Source organism: Callorhinus ursinus, unplaced genomic scaffold (genome assembly GCF_003265705.2).
Source record: "Callorhinus ursinus isolate GAN/ISIS: 27379988/994484 unplaced genomic scaffold, GSC_fseal_2.0 scaffold12, whole genome shotgun sequence".
Taxonomy (NCBI): domain Eukaryota; kingdom Metazoa; phylum Chordata; class Mammalia; order Carnivora; family Otariidae; genus Callorhinus; species Callorhinus ursinus.
This window is the reverse complement of record NW_027397074.1, coordinates 1,546,268-1,571,518: the sequence shown is the minus strand read 5'-3', so window position 1 is coordinate 1,571,518 and position 25,251 is coordinate 1,546,268. Positions and strand designations below refer to the sequence as shown.

Here is a 25,251-nt window from a genome sequence, read left to right as displayed (position 1 = left end):
AAAATGAATAAAATACTTAGGAACAAATTGAGATTAAAAGCCTTATACACAGGGGCGCCTGGGTGGCTCAGTCGTTAAGCGTCTGCCTTCGGCTCAGGTCATGATCCCAGGGTCCTGGGATCGAGCCCCGCATCGGGCTCCCTGCTCTGAGGGAAGCCTGCTTCTCCCTCTCCCACTCGCCCTGCTTTGTTCCCTCTCTCGCTGTCTCTCTCTCTCTCTCTCTCTCTGTCAAACAAATAAATAAAAATCTTTAAAAAAAAACAAAAAAAACAAAAAAAACAAAAAAACAAACAAAACAAAACAAAACAAAACAAAAAAAAGCCTTATACACAGGAAACTACAAAAGACTTCCAAAAGAAATTAAAGACCAAAATAAATGGAAAAACTGTCTTCATAAATTGGAAAATTGAGTATTTTAAGACAACACTATACAAAGTAATCTGAAGATCTAACGCCATCCCCATCAAAATCCCTTTTTTGTACCTTTTTACAGAAATAGAACTAAAACTATAAAAGTCTTAAAATTTTAGGGGAAAATCAAGTCCTATATTTGGCAATGCTTTTTTTTTTAATTGAAGTAGAGTTGACATGTAACATTACATTAGTTTCATGTAGTGATTCAACAATCATATACACTGCAAAATGCTCATAACAAATGTAGTTATTATAATATTGTTGACTATATTCCCTATGCTGTACTTTTCATCCTTGTGAATTATTTTATAACTGGAATTTTGTACCTTTTAATCCCCTTCACATATTTCAACCAACCCCTTCACCCTCCTCTCTTCTGGCAACCACTAGTTTGTTCTTTACAGATGAGTCTGTTTCTCTTTTTTGTCATTGTTGTTCATTGGTTTTGATTTTTAGATTCCACATGTAAGTGAAATCATACCACACCAATGGTTTGTTAAGTATTATACCAAAAGCACAGGGAACGAAAGAAAAAAAGGTAAGTTGGACTTCATCAAAATAAAAACTGCTGCATCAAATGATACTAACAATAGAGTGGCAAGATGGCTCATAGAATAGGACAAAATATTTGTATAATCATGTATCTGATAAAAGACTAGTATCCAGAATATATTTAGAACTCAAGAACAATAACAACAAAAAACCCGACTTAAAAATTGGGCAAAGGGGGACGCCTAGGTGGCTCAGTCAGTTAGGCATCTGCCCTTGGCATGGGTCATGATCCCAGGGTCCTGGGATCGAGTCCTACATAGGACTCCTTGCTCAGCGGGAAACCTGCTTCTCCTTCTGCCTGCCACTCCTCCTGCTTGTGCACATTCTCTCTTTCTGACAAATAAATAAATAAAATCTTAAAAAAAAAATAAAAATTGGGAAAAGAATTTGAAAAGACATTTCTCCAAATAAGATACATAAATGGCCAATAAGCACATAAAAACATGTTCACCATCATTAGTCATTAGAGAAATGCAAATCAAAACCATGAAACACTACTTCACACCCACTAGGGTGACAGTTATTAAAAAGAAGGAAGGAAGGAAGAAAGGAAGTAAGGGGTATTGATGAGGATGTGAAGAAACTGGAACCCTAGTACATTGCTGGTGGAAATATAAAATGGGTAGCTACTGTGGAATATAGTTTGGCAGATTCTCAAAATGTTAAACACAGAATTAGCATATGACCCAGCAATTCCAAACCCAAAAGAACTAGAAACAGGGACCCAAATAGATACTGGTATACCAATATTCATAGCACCATTTTTTTAAGATTTATTTATAATAAAAAAAAATAGAGAGACAGAGTGCACAGATGGGGAGGGGCAAAGGGAGAGGGAGAAAAACACTCAAGCAGACTCCCTGATGAGCATGGAACCCAACACAGGGCTCAATCTCAGGACCCTGAGATCAGACCTGAGCTGAAACCAAGAGTCAGACGCTTAACCAACAATGCTACCCAAGTGCCCCCATAGCAGCATTATTTACAATAGTCAAAGGTGGAAACAACCCAAGCATCCAACAGATAAATAAAGAAAATATGGCATATACATGCAATGCTGCATTATTCAGCCATAAAAATGAAGTTCTGATACACACTAGAACACAGATGAACCTTGAAAACTTTACACTAAATGAAGTAAGCCACACACAAAAGGACAAATATTGTATGGTTCCAATTATATGAACTATCTAGAATACATAAATTCATACAGACAGAAAGAAGAACATAGGTTAACAAGGAGTGGGGGGAAAGGAAAATGGGGAGTTATTGCTTGAGAACTACAGAGTTTCTGTTTGGGATGATGAAAAGTTTTTAAAAATAGTGTCGAAGGTGATACTAACACTAAACTGTACACTTGAAAATGGCTTTTTTAAAGATTTTATTCATTTATTTGAGAGTGGGAGAGCACATGTGGGGATGGTGAGAGGGAGAAGCAGACTCGCCGCTGAGCAGGGAGCCCGATGTGGGGCTCGATCCCGGGACTCTGGGATCATGACCTGAGCCGAAGGCAGATGCTTAACTGACTGAGCCACCCAGGCGCCCAAGAATGGCTTTTTGAAAAGGACAAAAAGAAAAGAAAGCATGAAAGAAAGACAAGAACAAAAGAAAAAAAGATGACAGAAATAGAATACAACAGCAAAATGGTAAATTTAATTCAATCATATCAACATGTAGTAAAAATATAAATGAACATTCCAACAAACGGAGACTGAAATTATGAGAATGAATAAAAAAAAAACAAGACCCAACAATATTCCTTTACATGAAATACACTTTAAATACAAATTCAAAAATGGCCACAGTAATAAAAATATAATGTGGCATAAAGAGAGACACAGAGATGAATGGCACAGAATAGAATCCAAAATACACCTACATATATAAGGTCAACTGATTTTCTACAAAAGTCCCAAGGTAATTTTGTGGAGACAACAAGGTCTTTTCAACAAATGGTACTGGATTAGCTGGATATCTTTAGGGGAAAAAATAAGCTTCAACCTTTCCCTCACATTATATCCAAATTATCTTGACATGGATAATGAACCTTAATACAGAAACTAAAACTACTATAAAACATCTGGAAGAAAAGGTAGGCGAAATTCTTTGCACTCATAGGATAAGAAGATTGTCTTAGTGCTCAAAAAGCATGAACTACAAAAAAAACAAGATACCCTGGGCTTCATCAAAATTAAAATTTTCTGCTTAAATACCACCACTAGGAATATCAAAGGAAAACCATACACTGGAAGAAAACACACATAATATACATATCTGACAGAAGACTTGTATCCAGACTATATAAAGATCTCTTACAACTCATTAAGAAGACAGACAGCCACTCTAAAACAAGGGCAAGCATCTAGACAGACACTTCAAAAACAAGGTAAACAGAGGAGGAGCAAGATGGTGGAGGAGTAGGAGACCTGGATTTTGTCCGGTCCCAAGAATTCAGCTGGATAGGGATCAAACCATTCTGAACACCAACAAACTCAACAGGAGATCAAAGAAAAGAATAGCAGCAACTCTCTGAACAGAAAAGCGACCACTTTCTGAAAGGTAGGACATGCGGAGAAGTGAATCCCAGGTGATATTCAGGAAGATAGATGGTGGGGGAGGGGGCCTCCGTCAGCCACTACCGGCAAGTGATACAGCAGAAGAGCACAAAATCGGAATTTTAGAAGTCAGCTTTGCTGAGGGATGTTGCTCCAGTAGCTATGCGGGGGGTGGAACCCTCGGTGGGACAGTGTGGTCTCAGGACCCTTGGGGTCATAGAAAGACCGGGGGTGCCTGAGTGCGGCAGAGCTCCCAAGTATTGGAACAGGGAAGCTGGCTGGAGAGACGGAGCCAAGGTGCGGGCTCTCAGCTCAGGGTTCACATAAACTGTGATCCGCGGCACAGTTGGGCCACTGCGCCTCCAGCAGGGACCCAACAAGCGGCAGATCCGGGGAGATTCCCCTTCCTCCCTTGGAGGAGTAACGCGGGAGCGCACCTCAGGAAACTGCTGGGTTTGGAGACTCCACATGGGGTCATGTGCCAGAGATAGAAACGCTCGGTCACAGGCCGGGTGAGCACGGAGTGCGGCCGGAGACTGGGGAGACAGGAGTGATTGACTGCTTTTCTCTGGGGGCGCACTGAGGAGTGGGCCCCGAGTTCTCAGCTCCTCCTGGCAGAGACTGGGAGGCCCCCATTTTCACTCTCCTCCTCCAAAGCTGTATGGAAAGCTTGCAGGGAACAAAAGCTCCCAAGAGCAAACCCGAAGAGATTACTTACCCCCGCCCCCAGCAAGGGCCAGGCAGTTCCACCTCAGGCAAAGACATTTGAGAACCACAGGCCCCTCCCCCAGAAGATCAGCAAGAACAGCCAGCCAAGACCAAGTTTACCGATCAAAGAGAACAGCAGAACTCCACCACTAGGGAAATAAAGCACATAGAATTCATGGCTTTTTTTGCTTGATTCTTTAGTCTTTCAAAGTTAATTTTTAAAATTTTATTTTTTTATTTTTCTATTTTTAGTTGAATTTTTCTTCTTTCCTTTTTCAACCAACACCTATCAATTTTTTAAAAAATCTTTTCTAATTTTTCATTTTTACAGTCATAGTCTATCTCTTCACTGTACTTAACCTTATGTTTTGTGTGTGTGTGTGTGTGTGTGTGTATATATATATATATATGTATATATATATATATATATGATTTTCTTCCTTTAAAATTTTGGGATACAGCTTCTTCTAACAGACCAAAATACACCCTAAATCTAGTGTATGACATTGTCCTAGTCTCTTCCCTGACATATTCTCTTTTTTTTAATTTTTTTTCATTCTTTTTTCAACCAACTTATCGATTCCTTTTTTAAAACCTTTTTAAATTTTCATCTTTACAGTCATATTCCATCCCTTCATTGTATTTACCCCTATTTTTCTATATATGTAAGTATTTCTTTAAAATTTGGGGAAGCAATTTCTTTTAACAGAACAAAATACACACAAAATCTAGTGTGTGGCTCTGTTATATTCATTATATTCACCAGCCTGATCATATTTCTTTTTTCTTTTTCTTCCCCAGTCCCGGTTTCAGGTCTCTTCTGATTTGTTTAGTGTATATTATTCGGAGGTCATTATTACCCTTTTAGCATTTTTTAAGCATTTTGTTCTCTCATTCATCTATTCTCCTCTGGACAAGATGACAAGATGGAAAAAATTCACCTCAACAAAAAGAACAAGAGACAGTACCCACTGCCAGGGACCTAATCAATACGGACGTTAGTAAGATGTCGGAACTAGAGTTCAGAATGATGATTATAAAAATACTAGCTGGACGTGAAAAAAGCATAGAAGATACTAGAGAATCCCTTTCTGGAGAAATAAAAGAACTAAAACCTAACCAAGTCAAAATCAAAAAGGCTATTAATGAGGTGCAATAAAAAATGGAGGCTCTAACTGCTAGGATAAATGAGGCAGAGGAGAGAATTAGTGATAGAGAAGACGAAATAATGGAAAATAAAGAAGGTGAAAAAAAGAAAGATAAACAACTCCCGGATCACGAGGGCAGAATTCGAGAGAGAAGCAATACCATAAGATGAAACATTAGAAAAATTGGGATCCCAGAAGAAGAAGAAAGAGAGAGAGGGGCAGAAGGTATATTGGAGCAAATTATAGCAGAGAACTTCCCTAATTTGGGGAAGGAAACAGGCATCAAAATCCAGGAGGCACAGAGAACCCTCGTCAAAATCAATAAAAATAGGTCAACATCCTGACATCTAATAGTAAAACTTATGAGTCTCAGACACAAAGAAAATCCTGAAAGCAGCTCGGAAGAAGAGATATGTAACCTACAATGGTAGAAACATTAGATTGGCAACAGACCTATCCACAGAGACCTGGCAGGCCAGAAAGAACTGGCAATGATATATTCAGAGCACTAAATGAGAAAAATATGCAGCCAAGAATACTATATCCAGCTAGGCTGTCATTGAAAATAGAAGGAGAGATAAAAAGCTTCCAGGACAAACAAAAACTAAAAGAATTTGCAAACACCAAACCAGCCCTACAAGAAATATTGAAAGAGGTCCTCTAAGCAAAGAAAGAACCTAAAAGTAACACAGACCAGAAAGGAACAGAGACAATATACAGTAACAGTCACTGTACAGGCAATACAATGGCACTGAATTCATATCTTTCAATACTTATGTTGAATGTAAATGGGCTAAATGCCCCAATCAAAAGACACAGCGTATCAGATTGGATAAAAAAAAAAAAAAGACCCATCAATATGCTGTCTGCAAGAGATTTGTTTTAGACCCAAAGACACCTCCAGATTTAAAGTGAGGGGGTGGGGAAAAAAAAAAAGTGAGGGGGTGGAAAACCATTTACCATGCTAATGGACATCAAAAGAAAGCTGGGGTAGCAATCCTTATATCAGAAATATTAGATTTTAAATCAAAGACTATAAGAGACGAGGAAGGATACTACATCAAACTTAAAGGGTCTATCCAACAAGAAGATCTAACAATTGTAAATATCTATGCCCCTAACATGGGAGCACCCAATTATATAAGCCAATTAATAACAAAATCAAAGAAACACATGGATAATAGTACAATAATAGTAGGGGACTTTAACAATGCCCTCATGGAAATGGACAGGTCATCTAAGCAAAAGATCAACAAGGAAATAAAGACTTTAAATGACACACTGGACCAGATGGACCTCACAGATATATTCAGAACATTCCATCCCAAAGCAACGGAATACACATTCTTCTCTAGTGCCCATGGAACATTCTCCAGAATAGATCACATCCTGGGTCACAAATCAGGTCTCAACCAGTACCAAAAGACTGGGATCATTCCCTGCATATTTTTGGACCACAATGCTTTGAAACTAGAACTCGATCACAAGAGGAAAGTCGGAAAGAACTCAAATACATGGAGGCTAAACAGCATCCTACTAAAGAATGAATGGGTCAACCAGGAAATTAAAGAAGAATTAAAAAAACTCATGGAAACAAATGAAAATGAAAACACGACCGTTCAAAATCTTTGGTGGTCCTAAGAGGAAAGTATATAGCAATACAAGCCTTTCTCAAGAAACAAGAAAGGTTTCAAATACACAACTTAATCCTACACCTAAAGGAGCTGGAGAAAGAACAGCAAAAAAAGGCTAAACCCAGCAGGAGAAGAGAAATAATAAAGATCAGAGCAGAAATCAATGAAATAGAAACCAAAAGAACAGTAGAACAGATCAACGAAACTAGGAGCTGGTTCTTTGAAAGAATTAACAAGATTGATAAACCCCTGGCCAGACTTATCAAAAAGAAAAGAGAAAGGACCCAAATAAATAAAATTATGAATGAAAGAGGAGAGATCACAACCAACACCAAAGAAATACAATTATAAGAACGTATTATGACCAACTATATGCCAGCAAATTAGATAATCTGGAGGAAATGGATGCATTCCTAGAGATGTATCAACTACCAAAACTGAACCAGGAAGAAATAGAAAACCTGAACAGACCCAAAACCAGTAAGGAAATTGAATCAGTAATCAAAAATCTCCCAAAATACAAAAGCCCAGGGCCAGATGGCTTCCCAGGGGAATTCTACCAAACATTTAAAGAAGAATTAATACCTATTCTTCTGAAACTGTTACAAAAAATAGAAATGGAAGGAAAACTTCCAAACGTGTTTTATGAGGCCACCATTACCTTGATCCCCAAACCAAAGACCCCATCAAAAAGGAGAATTACAGACCAATATCCTTGATGAACATGGATGCAAAAATTCTCACCAAAATACTAGCCAATAGGATCCAACAGTACATTAAAAGGATTATTCACCATGACCAGGTGGGATTTATCCCTGGGCTGCAAGGTTGGTTTAACATCTGCAAATCAATCAATGTGATACAATACATTAATAAAAGAAAGAAGAAGAACCATATGATCCTCTCAATAGATGCAGGAAAAGCATTTGACAAAGTACAGCATCCTTTCTTGATCAAAACTCTTCAGAGTATAGGGTTAGAGGGTACATACCTCAATATCATAAAAGCCATCTATGAAAAACCCACAGCAAATATCATTCTCAATGGGGAAAAATTGAGAGCTTTTCCCCTAAGGTCAGGAACACGGCAGGGATGTCCACTCTCACCACTGCTATTCAACATAGTAGTAGAAGTCCTAGCCACAGCAATCAGACAACAAAAAGAAATCAAAGGCATCCAAATCGGCAAAGAGGAAGTCAAACTCTCACTCTTTGCAGATGATATGATACTTTATGTGGAAAACCCAAAAGTCTCCACCCTAAAACTTCTAAAAATCATAAAGGAATTCGGTAAATTGGCAGGATATAAAATCAATGCACAGAAATCAGTGGCATTCCTATACACCAAGACAGAAGAAAGAGAAATTAAGGAGTTGATCCCATTTACAACTGCACCCAAAACCGTAAGATACCTAGGAATAAATTTAACCAAAGAGGCAAAGGATCTGTACTCAGAAAACTATAAAATACTCATGAAAGAAATTGAGGAAGACACAAAGAAATGGAAAAACTTTCCATGCTCATGGATTGGAAGAACAAATATTGTGAAGATGTCAATGCTACCTAGAGCAATTTACACATTTAATGCTATCCCTATCAAAATACCATCCACTTTTTTCAAAGAAATGGAACAAATAATCCTAAAACTTGTATGGGACCAGAAAAGACCCCAAATAGCCAGAAGAATGTTGAAAAGGAAAAGCAAAGCTGGTGGCATCACAATTCTGGACTTCCAGCTCCATTACAAAGCTGTCATCATCAAGACAGTATCGTACTGGCACAAAAAGAGACACATAGATCAATGGAACAGAATAGAGAGCCCAGAAATGGACCCTCAACTCTATGGTCAACTCATCTTCGATAAAGCAGGAAAGAATGTCCAATGGAAAAAAGTCTCTTCAACAAATGGTGTTGGGAAAATTGGACAGCCACATGCAGAAGAATGAAACTGGACCATTTCCTTACACCACACAGAAAAATAGACTCAAAATGGGTGAAAGACCTAAATGTGACACAGGAATCCATCAAAATCCTAAAGGAGAACACAGGCAGCAACCTCTTCGACCTCAGCCGCAGCAACTCCTTCCTAGAAATATCGCCAAAGTCAAGGGAAGCAAGCGCAAAAATGAAATACTGGGACTTCATCAAGATAAAAAGCTTTTGCACAGCAAAAGAAACAGTCCACAAAACCAAAAGACAACCGACAGAATGGAAGAAGATATTTGTAAATGACATATCAGCTAGTATCCAAAATCTATAAAGAACTTATCAAATTCAACACCCAAAGAACATATAATCCAATCAAGAAATGGGCAGAAGACATGAACAGACATTTCTGCAAAGAAGACGTCCAAATGACCAATAGACACATGAAAAAGTGCTCAACATCACTCGGCATCAGGAAAATCCAAATCAAACCTCAATGAGATACCACCTCACACCAGTCAGAATGGCTGAAATTAACAAGTCAGGAAATGACACCTTGGCAGGGATGCGGAGAAAGGGCAACCCTCCTACACTGTTGGTGGGAATGCAAGCTGGAGCAGCCACTTTGGGAAACAGTATGGAGGTTCCTCAAAAAGTTGAAAATAGAGCTACCCTATGACCGAGCAATTGCACTACTGGGTATTTACTCAAAAGATACAAATGTAGTGATCTGAAGGGGCATGTGCACACCTATGTTTATAGCAGCAATGTTCACAATAGTCAAACTATGGAAAGAGCCTAGATGTCCATCGACAGATGAATGGGTAAAGAAGATGTGGTGTGTGTATACACACACACACAAATGAAATATTATGCAGTCATCAAAAAAATGAAATCTTGTGATTTGCAATGACATGGATGGAACTAGAGGGTATTATGCTAAGCAAAATAAGTCAATGAGAGAAAGACAAGTATCATATCATCTCACTGATATGAGGAATTTGAGAAACAAGACAGAGGATCATAGGGGAAGGGAGGGAAAAATGAAACAAGACAAAACCAGAGAGGGAGACAAACCGTAAGAGACTCTTAATCTCAGGAAACAAAATGAGGGTTGCTGGAGTGGGGGGGTGGGGTGGGAGGGATGGGGTGGCTGGGTGATGGACATTGGGGAGGGTATGTACTATGGTGAGCACTGTGAATTGTTTAAGACTGATGAGTCACAGACCTGTGCCCCTGAGATAAATAATACATTATATGTTAATAAAAATAAAAAAAATAAGGTAAACAAAATGGGAAATAAACACAAAATAGGCTCAAAATCATGTAATCATGTCAATGTAAGTTAAAATCACAAGGAGAGGGTGCCTGGGTGGCTCAGTTGGTTGAGCGACTGCCTTTGGCTCAGGTCATGATCCTGAGGTCCCGGGATCGAGTCCCGCATCGGGCTCCTTGGTCAGCAGGGAGTCTGCTTCTCCCTCTGACCCTCCCCCATCTCATGTGCGCTCTCTCTCTCTTGCTCTCTCAAATGGATAAATAAAATCTTAAAAAATAAAATCACAAGGAGATACCACTACAAATCTATTAGACTGCCTAAAATTAAAATGATTTACAATGCCACACATTGAAGGATGTAAAGCAAATGGGACTCTCATGTACTGGTAGTGAAAATGTACAACGTACAACCAGTTTGGAAAATAGTGTAGCAAATCTTAAGAAGTTAATCATAACACAGAAAACTCAGGAATTCCACTCAAGGTATTTATCCAAGTGCAATGAAAATAAATGTTCATAAGAGCTTTATTTACAATGGTCAAAAGATGAAAACCACCCAAATATGCATCAAAAGCAATGGATACACACAATGTGGTATATACATGCAGTGGAATACTACTCATCAAAGGAGTATATACTGAATGATTCCAAGTATATGAAATTCAAGAAAGAGCAAATGAAATCTCTAATAACCCAAAGTTTGCATTGGAAGAGGGAAGACTTAAAGAGGCACCAAACAACTTTGTGGGGTGATGAAAATGTTCTGCATCTTGACTGTGGTTGTGATTATACCGAGGTATACACATATCACATCCCATCATAGTGTACAGTTCAAATGGGTACATTTTACTGCATATAAGTCATATCTGAAAAAAGTTGATTTTTTATAAACAGATTTAAATCTGTTTCTTGATATTTCCCAAAAAGGAACACCCACCTCAATCTCAATCTAACTCTGGTGCTCACATTCTTCTTCCAGTTCTTCAAATCCATCCTTAGTCCAGCTCCACTTGGGAAGTAAGGGACTATGCTTAGAACACAACAGAAATGTACTTAAGAAAAAGAGAGGGGGGAGGAAGAGGGAGAAGTGGGTAGGAAAGATTGTAAGGAAGATGAGGAAAAATGGAAAAAGCGGGGAGTGTGGGGGAGAGACATGAAGAAAGAAACAATAAGGAGAAATGAAAGAAAGGAGATAATCTGATAAGATTATATGTGTGAACATATAGGTTCTAAAGACCATACCAATATAAAGTACTAGTATTACTATCCAGAGAAGTTTTTAAAAAGTGTGTGAAATCAAGAAAATGAGAGGACTGAAATGGTAATGAGATCCGGTATCTGTTTTTGTTGCAAATAGGAGAGTAGTAGGTCTCAACTTCAAAGGTTAGACAGAAATAGAGATATAATATCTAGTCACTACCTCTAGTTCCTCCTTTTCATCTGCATCTATTTGCAAAGAAAGCTTTTCCAAAAAGTTTGGAAGTTCCCAACTCACTTCCCTCTAATCTCCTTAGCTCAGATGAGATCACATGTCTAAACAAATTACAGGAAAGAAAGAAACTACAAAGGCCAATCATGATCTAAGCCCTGGAGTAAGGGCAGAGCCCCTTCCCTGAGCCCAGGGTTACTAAGATGAAAACTCAACAAATCTTGGACCCTGCCAGAAAGAAAGAAGAGGGGGAGAAAGGATTTGGGAAGACAATAACGTATATTACATCGACAGAGTATAGATCCATATGTTTTGGAAACCAAATTAAAATGTAAGAGTTGGCATCCTGTTTTGAAAAATAAAGATCCCATCCAATCGCTCTTTCCTAAAAGAGACAGACGAAAGAGGTGTTCAGGAATAGTTGCTGACAAATTCAGCATTTTCCTCAAGCAGCAGCTCTTGATAAACTTGAGAAGTTAAAAAACTGAATCTCCAGAGATGCAGACCATATAATTTAGATATGGAGATTTTTCAAAGCAGATGTTGCCAATCCTGTAAATGCTACAGAAAAATCTTTATTAATCTCCATGTACCATCTCATTCTGAGCATCACGCCTTCTTAATGTACCCACCAGAATAAATTAGCCATAAGATATATCCCTAGCTAACAAACCTGGCCATTCTGAGTTATATATGGTATTAACTAATTGGATTTTAGAGAATGGTTTGCCAGACAGAATATCAGGATTTTTTCCCCCAAAGTGGAATTATTTTAATATATCGATGTAGTAATTTTAGTGTTAAAATGTAAATAATATAGATCACCACCACTGACCACTGAACATATTCCTAGTTGTGATAATAAAATTATATTATCAGCATTATCTTCCATTTAGATATGGTAGAATAGTATATTTCTGATTCACTGCAACAGATTTCAAGTCTATAACATAGAAATGAAAACAAATGAATAAAACTGCATCCTGTTTTACTGAACACATCTCTCAGAATAGCATTCCTGTTGTTTACATGGTATTAAAATGTTAAACTCTGGGGGCGCCTGGGTGGCTCAGTCTGTTAAGCATCTGCCTTTCCAGTGCCCCATCCTACATCTGGCTCCCTGCTCAGCGGGGCATCTGCTTCTCCCTCTCCCTCTGCTCCTCTCCCCCAGTCCTGTTCACTCTCTCTCTCTCAAATAAATAAAATCTTTGAAAAAATAAAATAAAATAAAATGCTAAACTCCATAAATATACCTACAATCATCAATTTACATCAAACACTTTTAGCCTATAGCTAAATTTAATTTACCACACCAAAGACTGATAAAAATGTTTCATGTAGTTCTAGGCTTTTTTATACATAAAGTAATGAAGTATAATGGCATTGAAAAGTAGAACATCCCACCCAAGTTCCCAAAAAAATCAGACTTAGAGATCCAAATGCAATTCACTAAGAAGTAGGCTAACACCATGTTTAAGGAAAAGTCAATAAAATAATCCAGTAAAAAGAAAAAAAGGTCAATAACATAATAAGCCTGTACTTCTGAGGCACTCTTCATATCCATAATTTTAAAAACTTAACATTATTAATGATATAAATACTGGAATGGAAAAGAGGTTGAGAACTACTGGGCTAAGCATCCAAATAGGGAAAAAAAACAAACCCTTAGAACCAAGAAATAAAAAAATTTGATACATTACTAGTCTGAAGAGCCTTACACTAAATAAATCATTCTCAAATACTCATAAATGTTCCAGCAAGGGATGACAAATAGTAAGGTGCAATACAGAGCTTCCATAAGCATTAAATGACCATATGAAATAAAACATACACCTAGAAATACTACTGTAACTTTGAAATGTATGAAAATATTCTGAAGTTTACAAAAAGTAAGCTGTGGGCTCTTGGGTGGCTCAGTCGGTAAAAGTGCCTGCCTTTGGCTCAGGTCATGATCCCCGGGTTCTCGAATCCAAGTCCCGCATCAGGCTCCCTGCTCAAGGGGAGCCTGCCTCTCCCTCTCCCTCTGCTGTTTCTTCCCACTCTTGCTCTATCTCTCCTTCTCTCAAATAAATAAATAAAATCTTAAAACAAAACAAAAAGTAAACTGCTTGTTTTGTCTGGATGTTATCCTGCTTTTTTGATACAATGTGATAAAAGATAAAACCAGTAAAATAGGATCATAAATGCTGTGTGGTTATCATCCGTTAAATATAAACTTTTGTAACATTAAATTTCATTAATTAAAAAGAGGGGTAGTGTATAATTTTAATATGCTTATCTCTATAACAGGCAAACCCATACCTAAGCATAAGTCCATTATTCTAAACATTTGGATTTGAGCAGGCATTACCCCCACCTGGTGGTAGCTGAATCCAGTCACATATGTAAGTAATTTGGAGACCATCTAAAGCAAACATACTTACTGAAAATGTTTATCACAGGTGATTACAATATAGGTTAAAAAATGCATATTGAACTCTCCATGTTGAAGTTGTCACAGAAAAACCTCTGCGTGTATTAAATGCATTTAAGAAATCACCTCGGGCCTAATTTAATATTGGAAATAGTTACATGGCGTATTTACAAATTTTCCTATCAGAAGAAAATTTTAGTAAGCTTGAAATAATAAAACTTTCTGAAATTTTCACCAACTACATCACCTTGTAGACATCTCAAAAAACATAAATCAGTTCAGTAAATTATCAGTCACCTACTACGTGGCAAAGATTATATAAATCATACTTCTCTCACCTGTGCATAAATCAGAAATGTTTGCCTGTAAGTACTGTTTTACTAGATTGAGAAAATATCAGTTACAAGAAGAACAGTAGTGGATGAAACAAACATACAGATAATCCTTTCCTTCTACATTAAATATTTCCCAAAATATTTCTCTGATAAATTTCGTTTACAGAATATTTTCTCATGATACATGATACTAATGTATTGCAGCCTAGCAACAAAATTATAAAACTCAGAAAACAGGACATAAGTAATAAAAAATTTCTATTATATCCACTGCTTAATTTTAACTTATGCTCGGTTATACTTGTTAAATCAATAAAGCTTTAATATAGAAATTACTAACAACAGTCAACCAATAATCACAACATAAAATATATTACATAAACACGTTATATCTTAAATGTCATTTTTTTTATCCTTTTTTTTCTTTTAAAGGACCCTGAGATCTACTAATGGCAGCAACGCCTTTTGTAAAGTAATTGAATGATGCTATAGAGTTTAAGGAAAAGAGTACAGCACTGGTGGTTAAGAGGTCAGGCTCTGCCATCAGATTTTTACAGATATACCAGGCATGTGACCTAGAGCCCACTAGAACAGAAGCTCTTACAAAAGGGAGAGGAACTCCTTCTATGTTTCACTGATATATCTGCAATATCAAGAATAGCACATGGCCCACATAGCAGGCATTCAATAAATATGGGCTGAATGAACAAATGAATTTATCTAAGTCTTATGGTGAGAAACTGAATGGAGCTTTTTTCTTATTTTTTCATGGAAAATGCAGATGAACCAACATGAGAAAGCTGGAAAGAGAAGAGAATGGTTTCTCCCATGGATGATGAGAATAATAACAACAATAATAATAACATCACCATCGTCATTATCAGTTTTAAGCTTCATTTCAGAGAAGGACATACCTTAAACTTCTCAAACACAAAAACTACATTTACTCATATTATACCAGGTTCCTACCAAGCTACAGGGCTTATGTGTACTGAAACCTACCTATTTGCTAAATAAACTAAATGAATCATAAATCATGATTTTCATAAAAAGACTAGAGAGAAAAAAAAAGACTAGAGAGTCCACAAGAAAGTATGGTCTGCTTATTTTTTTATGGAAAATTTTTTCTCCTCAAATCCCTACTTGTAGGATAAGTAAAAATTAATTAGGAACTAAAAATTTTTAAACTACCTAGAAATAAAGTTATCATAAAACACAATATATATGATGTACATATATTATTTTAAAACTAAAAATCTTTGAAAATATAGACTAAAACGAATGAGAAGACATTATATTTCTGTTTAGAAAGCATCAATACTATAAAAAGATACAAAGCTTATCACATTAACATATAAATCTTAAGTATTTAAATGCTAACAAGTTTCTTCCAGCAAGTGGGATTAGCAGAAAATCATTCTAAAATTCAAGAGACCAAATGTATGACTAAAATTTAAGGAACACTCAAACTCCCAATTCATATCTGGAATATAACTGTACTCAGCACTGAGATATAATTTTAATTGGAAGCAAACCTAATCAATTTTACTGTGTCCTACACTTGGATAAAATAACATATAAACTAAGTAGAGACGGTCAACAACATGAAGCAATAAAAGAAATACTTAAGAGTCAAGAGATTGGCAGTGACCAAGAGAGGTTCCCCATGACCCAAGACTTGTTCAGAACTCCAGGTAAAAGTAGGCACATTATTAATGTGAAGATGTAAGCATCAGGCTTATCACAGTTTGCGCCAAGTATCTGAATCATACAACCAGCTTCCCTTGATCTAACTCAAATTCTACCAACAAATCTCTGATTACAAATTTGTTTTTCCATTTAATCCATCCAGAGAGAAAATTAAATGTGTTCAGCCCAACGAACAGCACATATCTAACTGCAAATTAATGAACAATGTTTTGGATTATAAACCAGTATCTTGTGAACTTGGTTAATACGAAGGGAAAGATGAAGCATTAACATGGATTTGCAGAATCAAGAAAATTTCAGAAGTTGTTGCCATTGGTTTGTGAGAGCTCCAGTCACCCCTACCTATACATGAATTCCCTATCCCATTTCTCCCCAAAAGCTGTGAAAAGAATGCCTATCAATGGGAGGAGGGGGTGAATCATGAATCATCTCTGCCTCGACTCAAGATTCACAAAAAGCTGGGCTGTGATCCCTCTATGGGTCATCCCTTTTTCACTCGTATTGCTGGTCTCTGATTTGTTGCTCATTCTTATTATGTATTTTTTCTTATTATGTATTTTTGTAAGTCAAATGAATGCCTTCTTTACAAGTAAGGCAATAAAATATCCATACACATTATTAATTCTCACTGTTGGCAAAATAAAGTTTCTAAGCCAGAAAAAGTGAGAAATAAACCCTAATTATGGTAACTTCACAAGGTAAATACTGGCTCTTGGTAGTCATGAATCGCAAAAACATCCAGTAAATTTTAAGATAATTAAAGATTCATCGTTTAAAAAAAACTTTCAAAAGTAAGGGTCTAATATAAATAAGGAGAAATAAAATGTAAGGAATCTAAATGAAATCACAAGTAGAGAGGAACTAGGTTCAAACTGAATTTCTCAACAACTCCAAGGCAACTAGTATACAAGAAAAGATTATCTACCTAAAATCAAAATAGTATAGATTTATGTCTTCCATGTTCTCTCTACATGTAAATACTAATGATGTAACGTATGGTGATTAACATAATTTGAAAAAATACATTTAAATATTCTAATCCAATAGTATCCAGCAGAATTTTAACATTTGATAACACTAAAGCAAAGAGTATACGAGATCCCTTACCAATGAGTATATGACGGATAGGTCAAGGTGTCTATATCATGGGTAGAATACCTCATAATGTTCCAAAGGAGAAAACAAATAACATTGATCGTGGAAATGTAGCACTTTCTGGTTTCACCACTATAGCTTTGATTCAACGCAGAAAAAGTACAAATGCATTCCATGGAATGAGGAAACCTGGTATTCAACCTGATCTAGATACACTGATATTACAAAAACCTTTTCAACAGTTCTAATCTTAAGTAATTTCAGACACTAATTTAATTTGTAAGAAGGTCCCTTCCTCTGGCTCACAATGACAGCTTACCAAGCTGCTCAAAAAATTCTGAAAAGATATCAAGCTTATGAATCATGTAGAGACCCTGATTTGTTGGGCTAACAATTTTAAAAGGTAGTTGGTACTAAAAATACATTTTTAAGTACATTATCTTGCCGATGCTCAAAAAAAATGTTATCAATTTTTAGTAAGGCCCAACTAAATTTTCGTCTAGTCTTGGGACTCTTAAAGAAAAGCATTAAATCAATGATACAATTTAATCCTGAAACCTACACTAAGTAGTTTTAAAAATCATTGCAGAATAGTCTGCCTGAAAAATTCCAAGTATGCCTGCGCTAATTCTGCTTATTCTCAATAAGACACTAGTACAATTTTAATTTTTATTTCCCTAATGCCTAACGATGTTGAGCACCTTACAGGCACAGCTGCCATCCATGTATCTTCTTTGGTGAAGTATCTGTACAAATCTTTTACCTATTTTTTAATTGCGTTGTTCGTGTTCTTACCAAGGTTGTAGAGTGTTCTATATATTCTGGACACTAGTCCTTTAGCAAATATATACTTTGCGTGTATTTTCTTCCTGTTAATGGCTTGCCTTTTCATTCTTCTAATAGTATCATTCAAACAGAAGTTTTAAATTTTGATAAAATCTAATTTATCAGTTTTTCTGTGTGTGAACTGTGCTTTGAATGATATATCTATGAAATTATTTTCTAATTCAAAGTCACAGGGATGCCTGGGTGGCTCAGTCGTTAAGCGTCTGCCTTCAGCTCAGGTCATGATCCCAGGGTCCTGGGATTGAGCCCCACATCGGGCTCCCTGCTCAGCAGGAAGCCTGCTTCTCTCTCCCACTCCCCCTGCTTGTGTTCCCTCTCTCGCTGTGTGTCTGTCAAATAAATAAATAAAATCTTAAAAAGTCACAGAAATGTTCTCTTGTATTTCCTTCTAGATTTCCTATAATGTAGGTTTTATATTTAGGGCTATCATCCATTTTCAGTTAGTTTTTTTTTTTTTAAATATGAAGTGAGGTATGACTACAAATTCACTGTTTTGCATATGGCTATCCAATTGTGCCAGTACCATCTGTTGAAAAGACTACCTTTTCCCTGCTAAATTTGTCAAAAATCAGTTGTTCATATAAGTGTGGGTCTATTTCTGGACTCACTATTCTGTTCCATTGATATGTTTGTCTGTTTTTTTGTCTTGTTTACTGTAAGTTTTTGCAGTAAGTCTTCAAATCAGGTAGGGTTAATCTTCCAATTTTGTTCTCTTTTAAAAGCTTTGTCTATCTAGATATTTTGCATTTCCATATGAATTTTCAAATCAGTTGGTTAATTTCTAAATAAAAGTCTGTTGGGATTCAGATTATAACCATATTGAATTCATATAGATCAACTTAGGGAGAACGGACATCTTAACAACATTAAGTCTTCCATTTCACAGACAAGGTTTATTTATTAATTTATGTCTTCTTTCACCATTCACAATGTTTTCTAGTTCTCAGTCTATATGTCTTATGAATCTTTTGTCAAATTCAACCTAAGTATTTCATATTTTTCATGCTATTATGATTGGTATTTTTGAATTTCAATTTCCAATTGCTTGTTAACAGTAGAGTATATGGAAATAAAACTAATTTTTGCATATTAATCTTGTATCCTGAAATCTTGCTAAACTCCTTTATTAGTTCAAATTTTTTGTAAACTCAGAACAGAGTACCACTATACATCTATTAGAATGGCTAAAATTAACAAGACTGATTATTACAAGTGTTAGCATGTAGAAGAAATAGAATTTTCTTATACTACTGGTAGGAATGTAAAATTTTACAACTACTTTGAAAAACACCTTGGCAATTTCTTAAAAAGTTAAACATACATCTACCATATGATCTAGCCATTCCATTCCTACGTATTTACCAAAGAGAAATGAAAGCATATATGTCCATACAAAGACTTGTATATGAATATTCATAGCAGCTTGATTTGTTATAGCCAAAAACTAGAAACAACCCAAATATCCATCAACAGGCTAATGGATAAACCAACAGTGGGATATCTAATAGATGGAATCCTACTCAGAAAAAAAAAGGAAGGAGCTATTGATACACACAACAACATGGATAAATCTCAAAATTAACTCACTGGAAGAAGCCACAAAAACACATACAAACTGTATGATTTCTAAAGTGCCAACTAAATCTACAGTGACAGAAAGAAGATCAGCAAATGCCTGAGGAAGGCTTGCCAAGTGGCAGGAGGAAAGTTTCGGGAGTGACAGTTATGTTCATTACCTTGATACTGGTGATGTTTCATGTCAAAACTTACCAAACTATACATTTTCAATATGTGCAGTTTATTGAAATGTCATTTAGACCTCAATTTAAGAAAAGGTACCAGGGGCGCCTGGGTGGCTCAGTTGGTTAAGCAACTGCCTTCGGCTCAGGTCATGATCCTGGAGTCCAGGGATCGAGTCCCACATCAGGCTCCCTGCTCAGCAGGGAGTCTGCTTCTCCCTCTAACCCTCTTCCCTCTCGTGCTCTCTGTCTCTCATTCTCTCTCTCTCTCAAATAAATAAAATCTTTAAAAAAAAAAAAAAAAGAAAAGGTACCAATAAAAATAATTGTCACCAGGTACCAGAATATACTTTTTATATTGGTATATAATTCAAATACCATAAAATTTAATAGTTTAAGTGCACAATTCAGCAGCTTTTCCATATATTGATGAGGTTGTGCAACAATCACCACTATTTAATTCCAGAACATTTTCATCATCCCAAAGAGAAACTGGTAGCCTTTAGCAGTCACTCTACATTCCCTCCAAAACATATATATAAATATACTTAATTTCTAGGTGACAATGTATTTCGTCTGGTCTCTGCAATCCAACCATCAAGACCTTTCAAGTTTAAGAGATTATTTTAAGTTAATTTCAAGGGACTGGGTAAACACTACTACTCTTCATCATTTTATTCTTTCTAATGAGAATCAGAACCATACTGATATAGACACTGATTAATTTCAGAGATGTTCCAATCATAAAATATCATTTTGTATATATAATTGTAATACTGATTCCCATGTTATTACTTTTATTAACATATTAATTCCAAAAGAAGAAACTTTATCTTCCTCTTGGCTTTTCCTTATTATCAATGCCAGCTTTGGCTAAGACTGAACCACAGCGATGAATGATGAAGAGATGATGTCTTTGCAAATTTTGAATGGTATATAATCTGCAAAGGTTTAAAAATTTAAGTTAATATAATCTATTTTGAGATAATTCCACCATGAACTATATTTTCTCAACTATTCATCATTTAATATTTTAAAAACTTTGGATAAAGTCAATGCCTCATTGGAAGGATAATGGGTTTATACTCTACACTGAACCAACTCAGAACATTATGATTGATACTTGTGTTTTGTTTTTTTAAAAAGAAGATATCACCATTTGCATTACAGCATCTGTTTTTTCTAGAAAAAAATGACAGTCATAATCAAAATCTAGCAATTTTTTATTATGGAACAGTGTCAATGATGACAAATACACATAATAAACCTCGGAATAATTTGTGCCTGTTTTTAATGATTCTATTATCCTACAGATTATTTTTGGAGCAAAGAAATTAAATGTGATAAAGCAAAAAATAAAAGCTGATACTAGAATTTTTACATTCCTACATTTAGCACATACTGTGAAAAAAAACAAGTGTTACTCACTGATTAAAAATTAACTTTTTAACAGACTCTTAACTACAGAGAACAAACTGATGATTACCAGAGGAGAGGTGAGAGGGATGGGTTAAATAGGTGATGGGGATTAAGGAGTGAGTTTAGCTGTGATGAGCACCCAGTGATGTATGGAAGTACTGAATCACTATATTATACACCTGAAACTAATATAACACTTTATGTTAACTAACTAGAACTTAAAAACTTAAATTTTTTAATTTAAGTAAATAAATATTAATTTTTATATACTATATTCCAAGCATACTAAATCACAAGATATATTCCCAATGATGTGCCTAAGTAATGTATTTGAGCATTAAAAATTGATATTGAAGTATCATTTATGAAGGAGGCTATACTGCTTTAGTAAGAAATATGGAACAAGCATTACAACCTGACTATGTAATTCAAATATCAAAGATAGAAAAATTCAAAAATAACATGTAATGCATATCTTTCTGATATTATTTTCAAAGCATACCACCAAGAGTAAGTAGACTCTTGATACTTGAATTGGATATCATCAAAGACCTCTGAACCTACAAAGGTACAAAATCACTAAACGCATCCACTTCAGAAGAATTACTGAGTACCCAAAGAAGAAAACCACAAGCCTCATTAAAATGCAGGTGTTAGTTCTATGTACACTCAGTAGCTATTCAAAATTTTGCCTGAAATATGAACTATATCATGGACCTTGCAGCTTGTTAATAGTCAAAACCATGAATGTTAAACCCTTGAATGTCAACAGTCTGTTTTAAACACTTGAAAGATGAATGAGCATATTAAGAAATGAATTCAATAAATATTCTAGGCATAATGTCAACATAGGATTTGTCACCTAAAAAAACTTTCTTCTACAGAAATGAAAATTAAGTTCACATGAAAACCCGTACACAAATGTTTACAGTGGCTCTATTCATAACCACCAAAAACTAGGAACAACATAAACTTCCTTCAATCCTTAAATCAATAAACTGTGGTAAAGCCACACAATGATATTCCACCAAACACCGAGTAACAAACAATGGTATAAATAAAAACTTGGATGAATCTCAAAGGTATTATGCTGAATACAAAAAGCAGCCTCAAAAGGTTACATACTTTATAATCCCATTTATGTGACATTCCCCAAAATATAAAACTAAACTGAACCAATCAATGGTTGCCAAAGTTAGGGGAGGAGGTGAGACTGTAAAGGGAGAACAGGAGGAAATTTTGGGGGTGATGAAACTTATTCTATATCATGACTGTCCTGGCGATTACATGAATCTATGCATGTGTTAAAATTCATAGGCGTGTACACCCCAAAAAACGGCCAATTCTACTGTATGAGAATTTTAAAAATAAACAGCATTTCTAAGAAATCAACTAATTTTATTCACCCATTTTGAAAAGTGTGACAATGTTGCATACGGCCAATTATTAAATACATTTGTTCAATAATATTTGTTACTGGTGATAACAAAAGCCAACAAATCAAGTGACTGAAAAATCTGTAAAACTCTACTAATTTTTTAATCAAAAGAGGACTTACCAAGTTCATTAAGACTCTGAGCAGCTTTTGTTATCTCTCTACTCCCCCCTTGCAGTTGTCCTTGGAGTCTCTTAGTGAGATATAAGATGCGAATTATTCTCCGAAGCAAATCACAGGCAACCTGTGTAAATATCACAATAAAATAATAAGTGTAATCAATCCATGAAATTTCATTACTATTATGATGTGAATCTGTCCATTCTTTCCAGATGCTAATGACTCATTCATGTCTTTTTTGTGTTTTCTACCCATCAGAAACCTAAAAAATCACAAAGCCTGGAAAGCATCATTTTACAATAAACTCCAGTTTATCCCAAAAGAAGAGATTTGGGGATTGAAGTGCTGTGAAGCCCGGGAACTCCTTTCCTCAGTCCCAGACCAGTTTTCTTCTCTAGGCCGGTGGTTCTCAGTCTTCATATTAAATTCAAAAGCATAGGTTCCAGAAGTTCCAAGCCCACACCATAGCCCTGACCAATTAAATCAGAATCTCAGGAGGGGGGAACTAAGCATCAGTATTTTTTTTTTTTTTAATATCCTCAGTGGTGCCAGTGTGCAACCAAGGTTGACAGCTACTGTGCTAGTGCTGCTTAGCTACTGCCTCTGTTTCCAATCCTGGTTTCTCTTTTCTAGGTCTACAGGGGAGCAGACTTAAAAATTCTCCTGATTTCACTAGACCTTAAGGAATAAGTATCCCCTCCTTGAATTTTCCTAATGGTTCTTTTATCACTAATAACAAATTATGAAAGTTATTAAAACAAAAAAAACTATCATATATACATGTCACCTCCTAGTCTCTTTTCATCACCAGATGTAATATTTCACCTTTACCTAGCCAAAAGACTAAGACACAAAATTAAGACACATGTATTTCAGGACACTTTATTGTAGAAGCTGGATCCAGAGCAGTGGCCTGAGGGAGAGACGGAAGAGGGGAGACTGATGGAATAATAGATAATGTAGTGACTTTTAGTATCAGTAGTGATAATGAAGAGAGACAGTCTATGCTGCTTCATTACCACCATCTTTATGGCCCTGAAGCTGGTTGAGAAGAACATCTCCCATCTAAGGAGGAAAATCATTAACTGGAGGCAGTAAGAATTAAAAGCACTAGGAAAAGAGTTGAGACTTCAGCTATAAACATTTTTTTCTGAATGAAACACACACAGACACCCGGACCCAGAACCACACATGCACCCACACAACAGAGACACAAAAACATAAAATTTGTTCAAAAATACAATGTTTACAAACATGTAAGTCAAAGGCGACCAATTACTAAATATGCTTACCTCAATGCTTTTTTTTTTTTTTAAGATTTTATTTATTTGACAGAGAGAGACACAGCGAGACAGGGAACACAAGCAGGGGGAGTGGGAGAGGGAGAAGCAGGCTTCCCGCTGAGCAGGGAGCCCGATCCCAGGACTATGGGATAATGACCTGAGCCGAAAGCAGACGATTAACAACTGAGCCACCCAGGCACCCCACCTGAATGCTTTTCTGAGTAACTATAGTCTAAAGCACTTACGATGATAAAAGAATGCCAACTAAGAATCTGCCCCTGAAAATTGGAAGATCTGGGCATCTTTATCTTTTTATTAAATTTTATTTATTTTCTGAATAAGTAATATAAGCACATAATTCAAGATTCAAAAGAAAAAAAAGTCACCCTTATATCTCTATGTCACAAATATGCACTTATCAAAAACCCCCACTGTTACCAGTTTCTTGCTTGTCAGAATAGTGTTTTTAAATGAACCAGTTGGAATGTTGAATCCCTAGTGATCATTCCCTCTGGGATTCTAAATACATCATGAGGAGAAATACCAGATCTTACTTTAGTCTAATCACCTAGAATTGTCCTAGAATTCCCCAGTACCTGTCCAATAAAGGATATGCCCTCAAACATGAAATCTTTGAGCTTATTTCTAATGCTTTTATTTTTAACCATACTTCATCTGTCATCAAGTCTTATTGACTATTCTTCTGTTGCATATCACAACCGTTACATTATCTTTGTTCCTACAAGCATCACATAATCCAAATCTTTATCACCCTCACCTTCACCATGTGGTGTACCACTAGCTTTCCAATCTCTTTCTGAAATCCATCTTGCTAGGTTTATCTTCTTAGAAACACAGTTTTCAGCACTCCAGCCCCCCTTTTTAATAAACTTCAGTGGCTCTCTACTGAGAGATTATGTTCAATCTTCTCACAATAGCATTTAATAAAATCCTCAGTCAAGAAGTCTTAGATAATATATAAGGCATCACTTACCACCATTTCCTAATATAGTGTCCTCTACTCCGGTCAATTTCCCTTATTTTTTATTTTGGACTTTTATAACCAAATTTAATACAAACATTATTCAGCACTAAAAAGAAATGAGATATCAAGCCAGGAAAAGGCATAGAGGAGCCTTAAATTCATTTACTAGGTGAAAGAAGTTAATCTGAAAGGCTGTATATTGTATGATTCCAACTACCTAACACTCTGGAA

The 25,251-nt window shown here is 36.0% G+C and overlaps 1 protein-coding gene across 1 annotated transcript in view; it reads right to left on the bottom strand.

The window, feature by feature from the left end:
• COG5 (component of oligomeric golgi complex 5) overlaps positions 1 to 25,251 on the bottom strand; it is a 334,035-nt gene that overhangs the window by 255,913 nt on the left and 52,871 nt on the right. Inside the window, exon 6 of the mRNA XM_025872663.2 lies at positions 22,756 to 22,876. Within this exon, the coding sequence (XP_025728448.2) occupies positions 22,756 to 22,876 (121 nt within the window). The remainder of the gene's footprint in view (positions 1 to 22,755; positions 22,877 to 25,251) is intronic.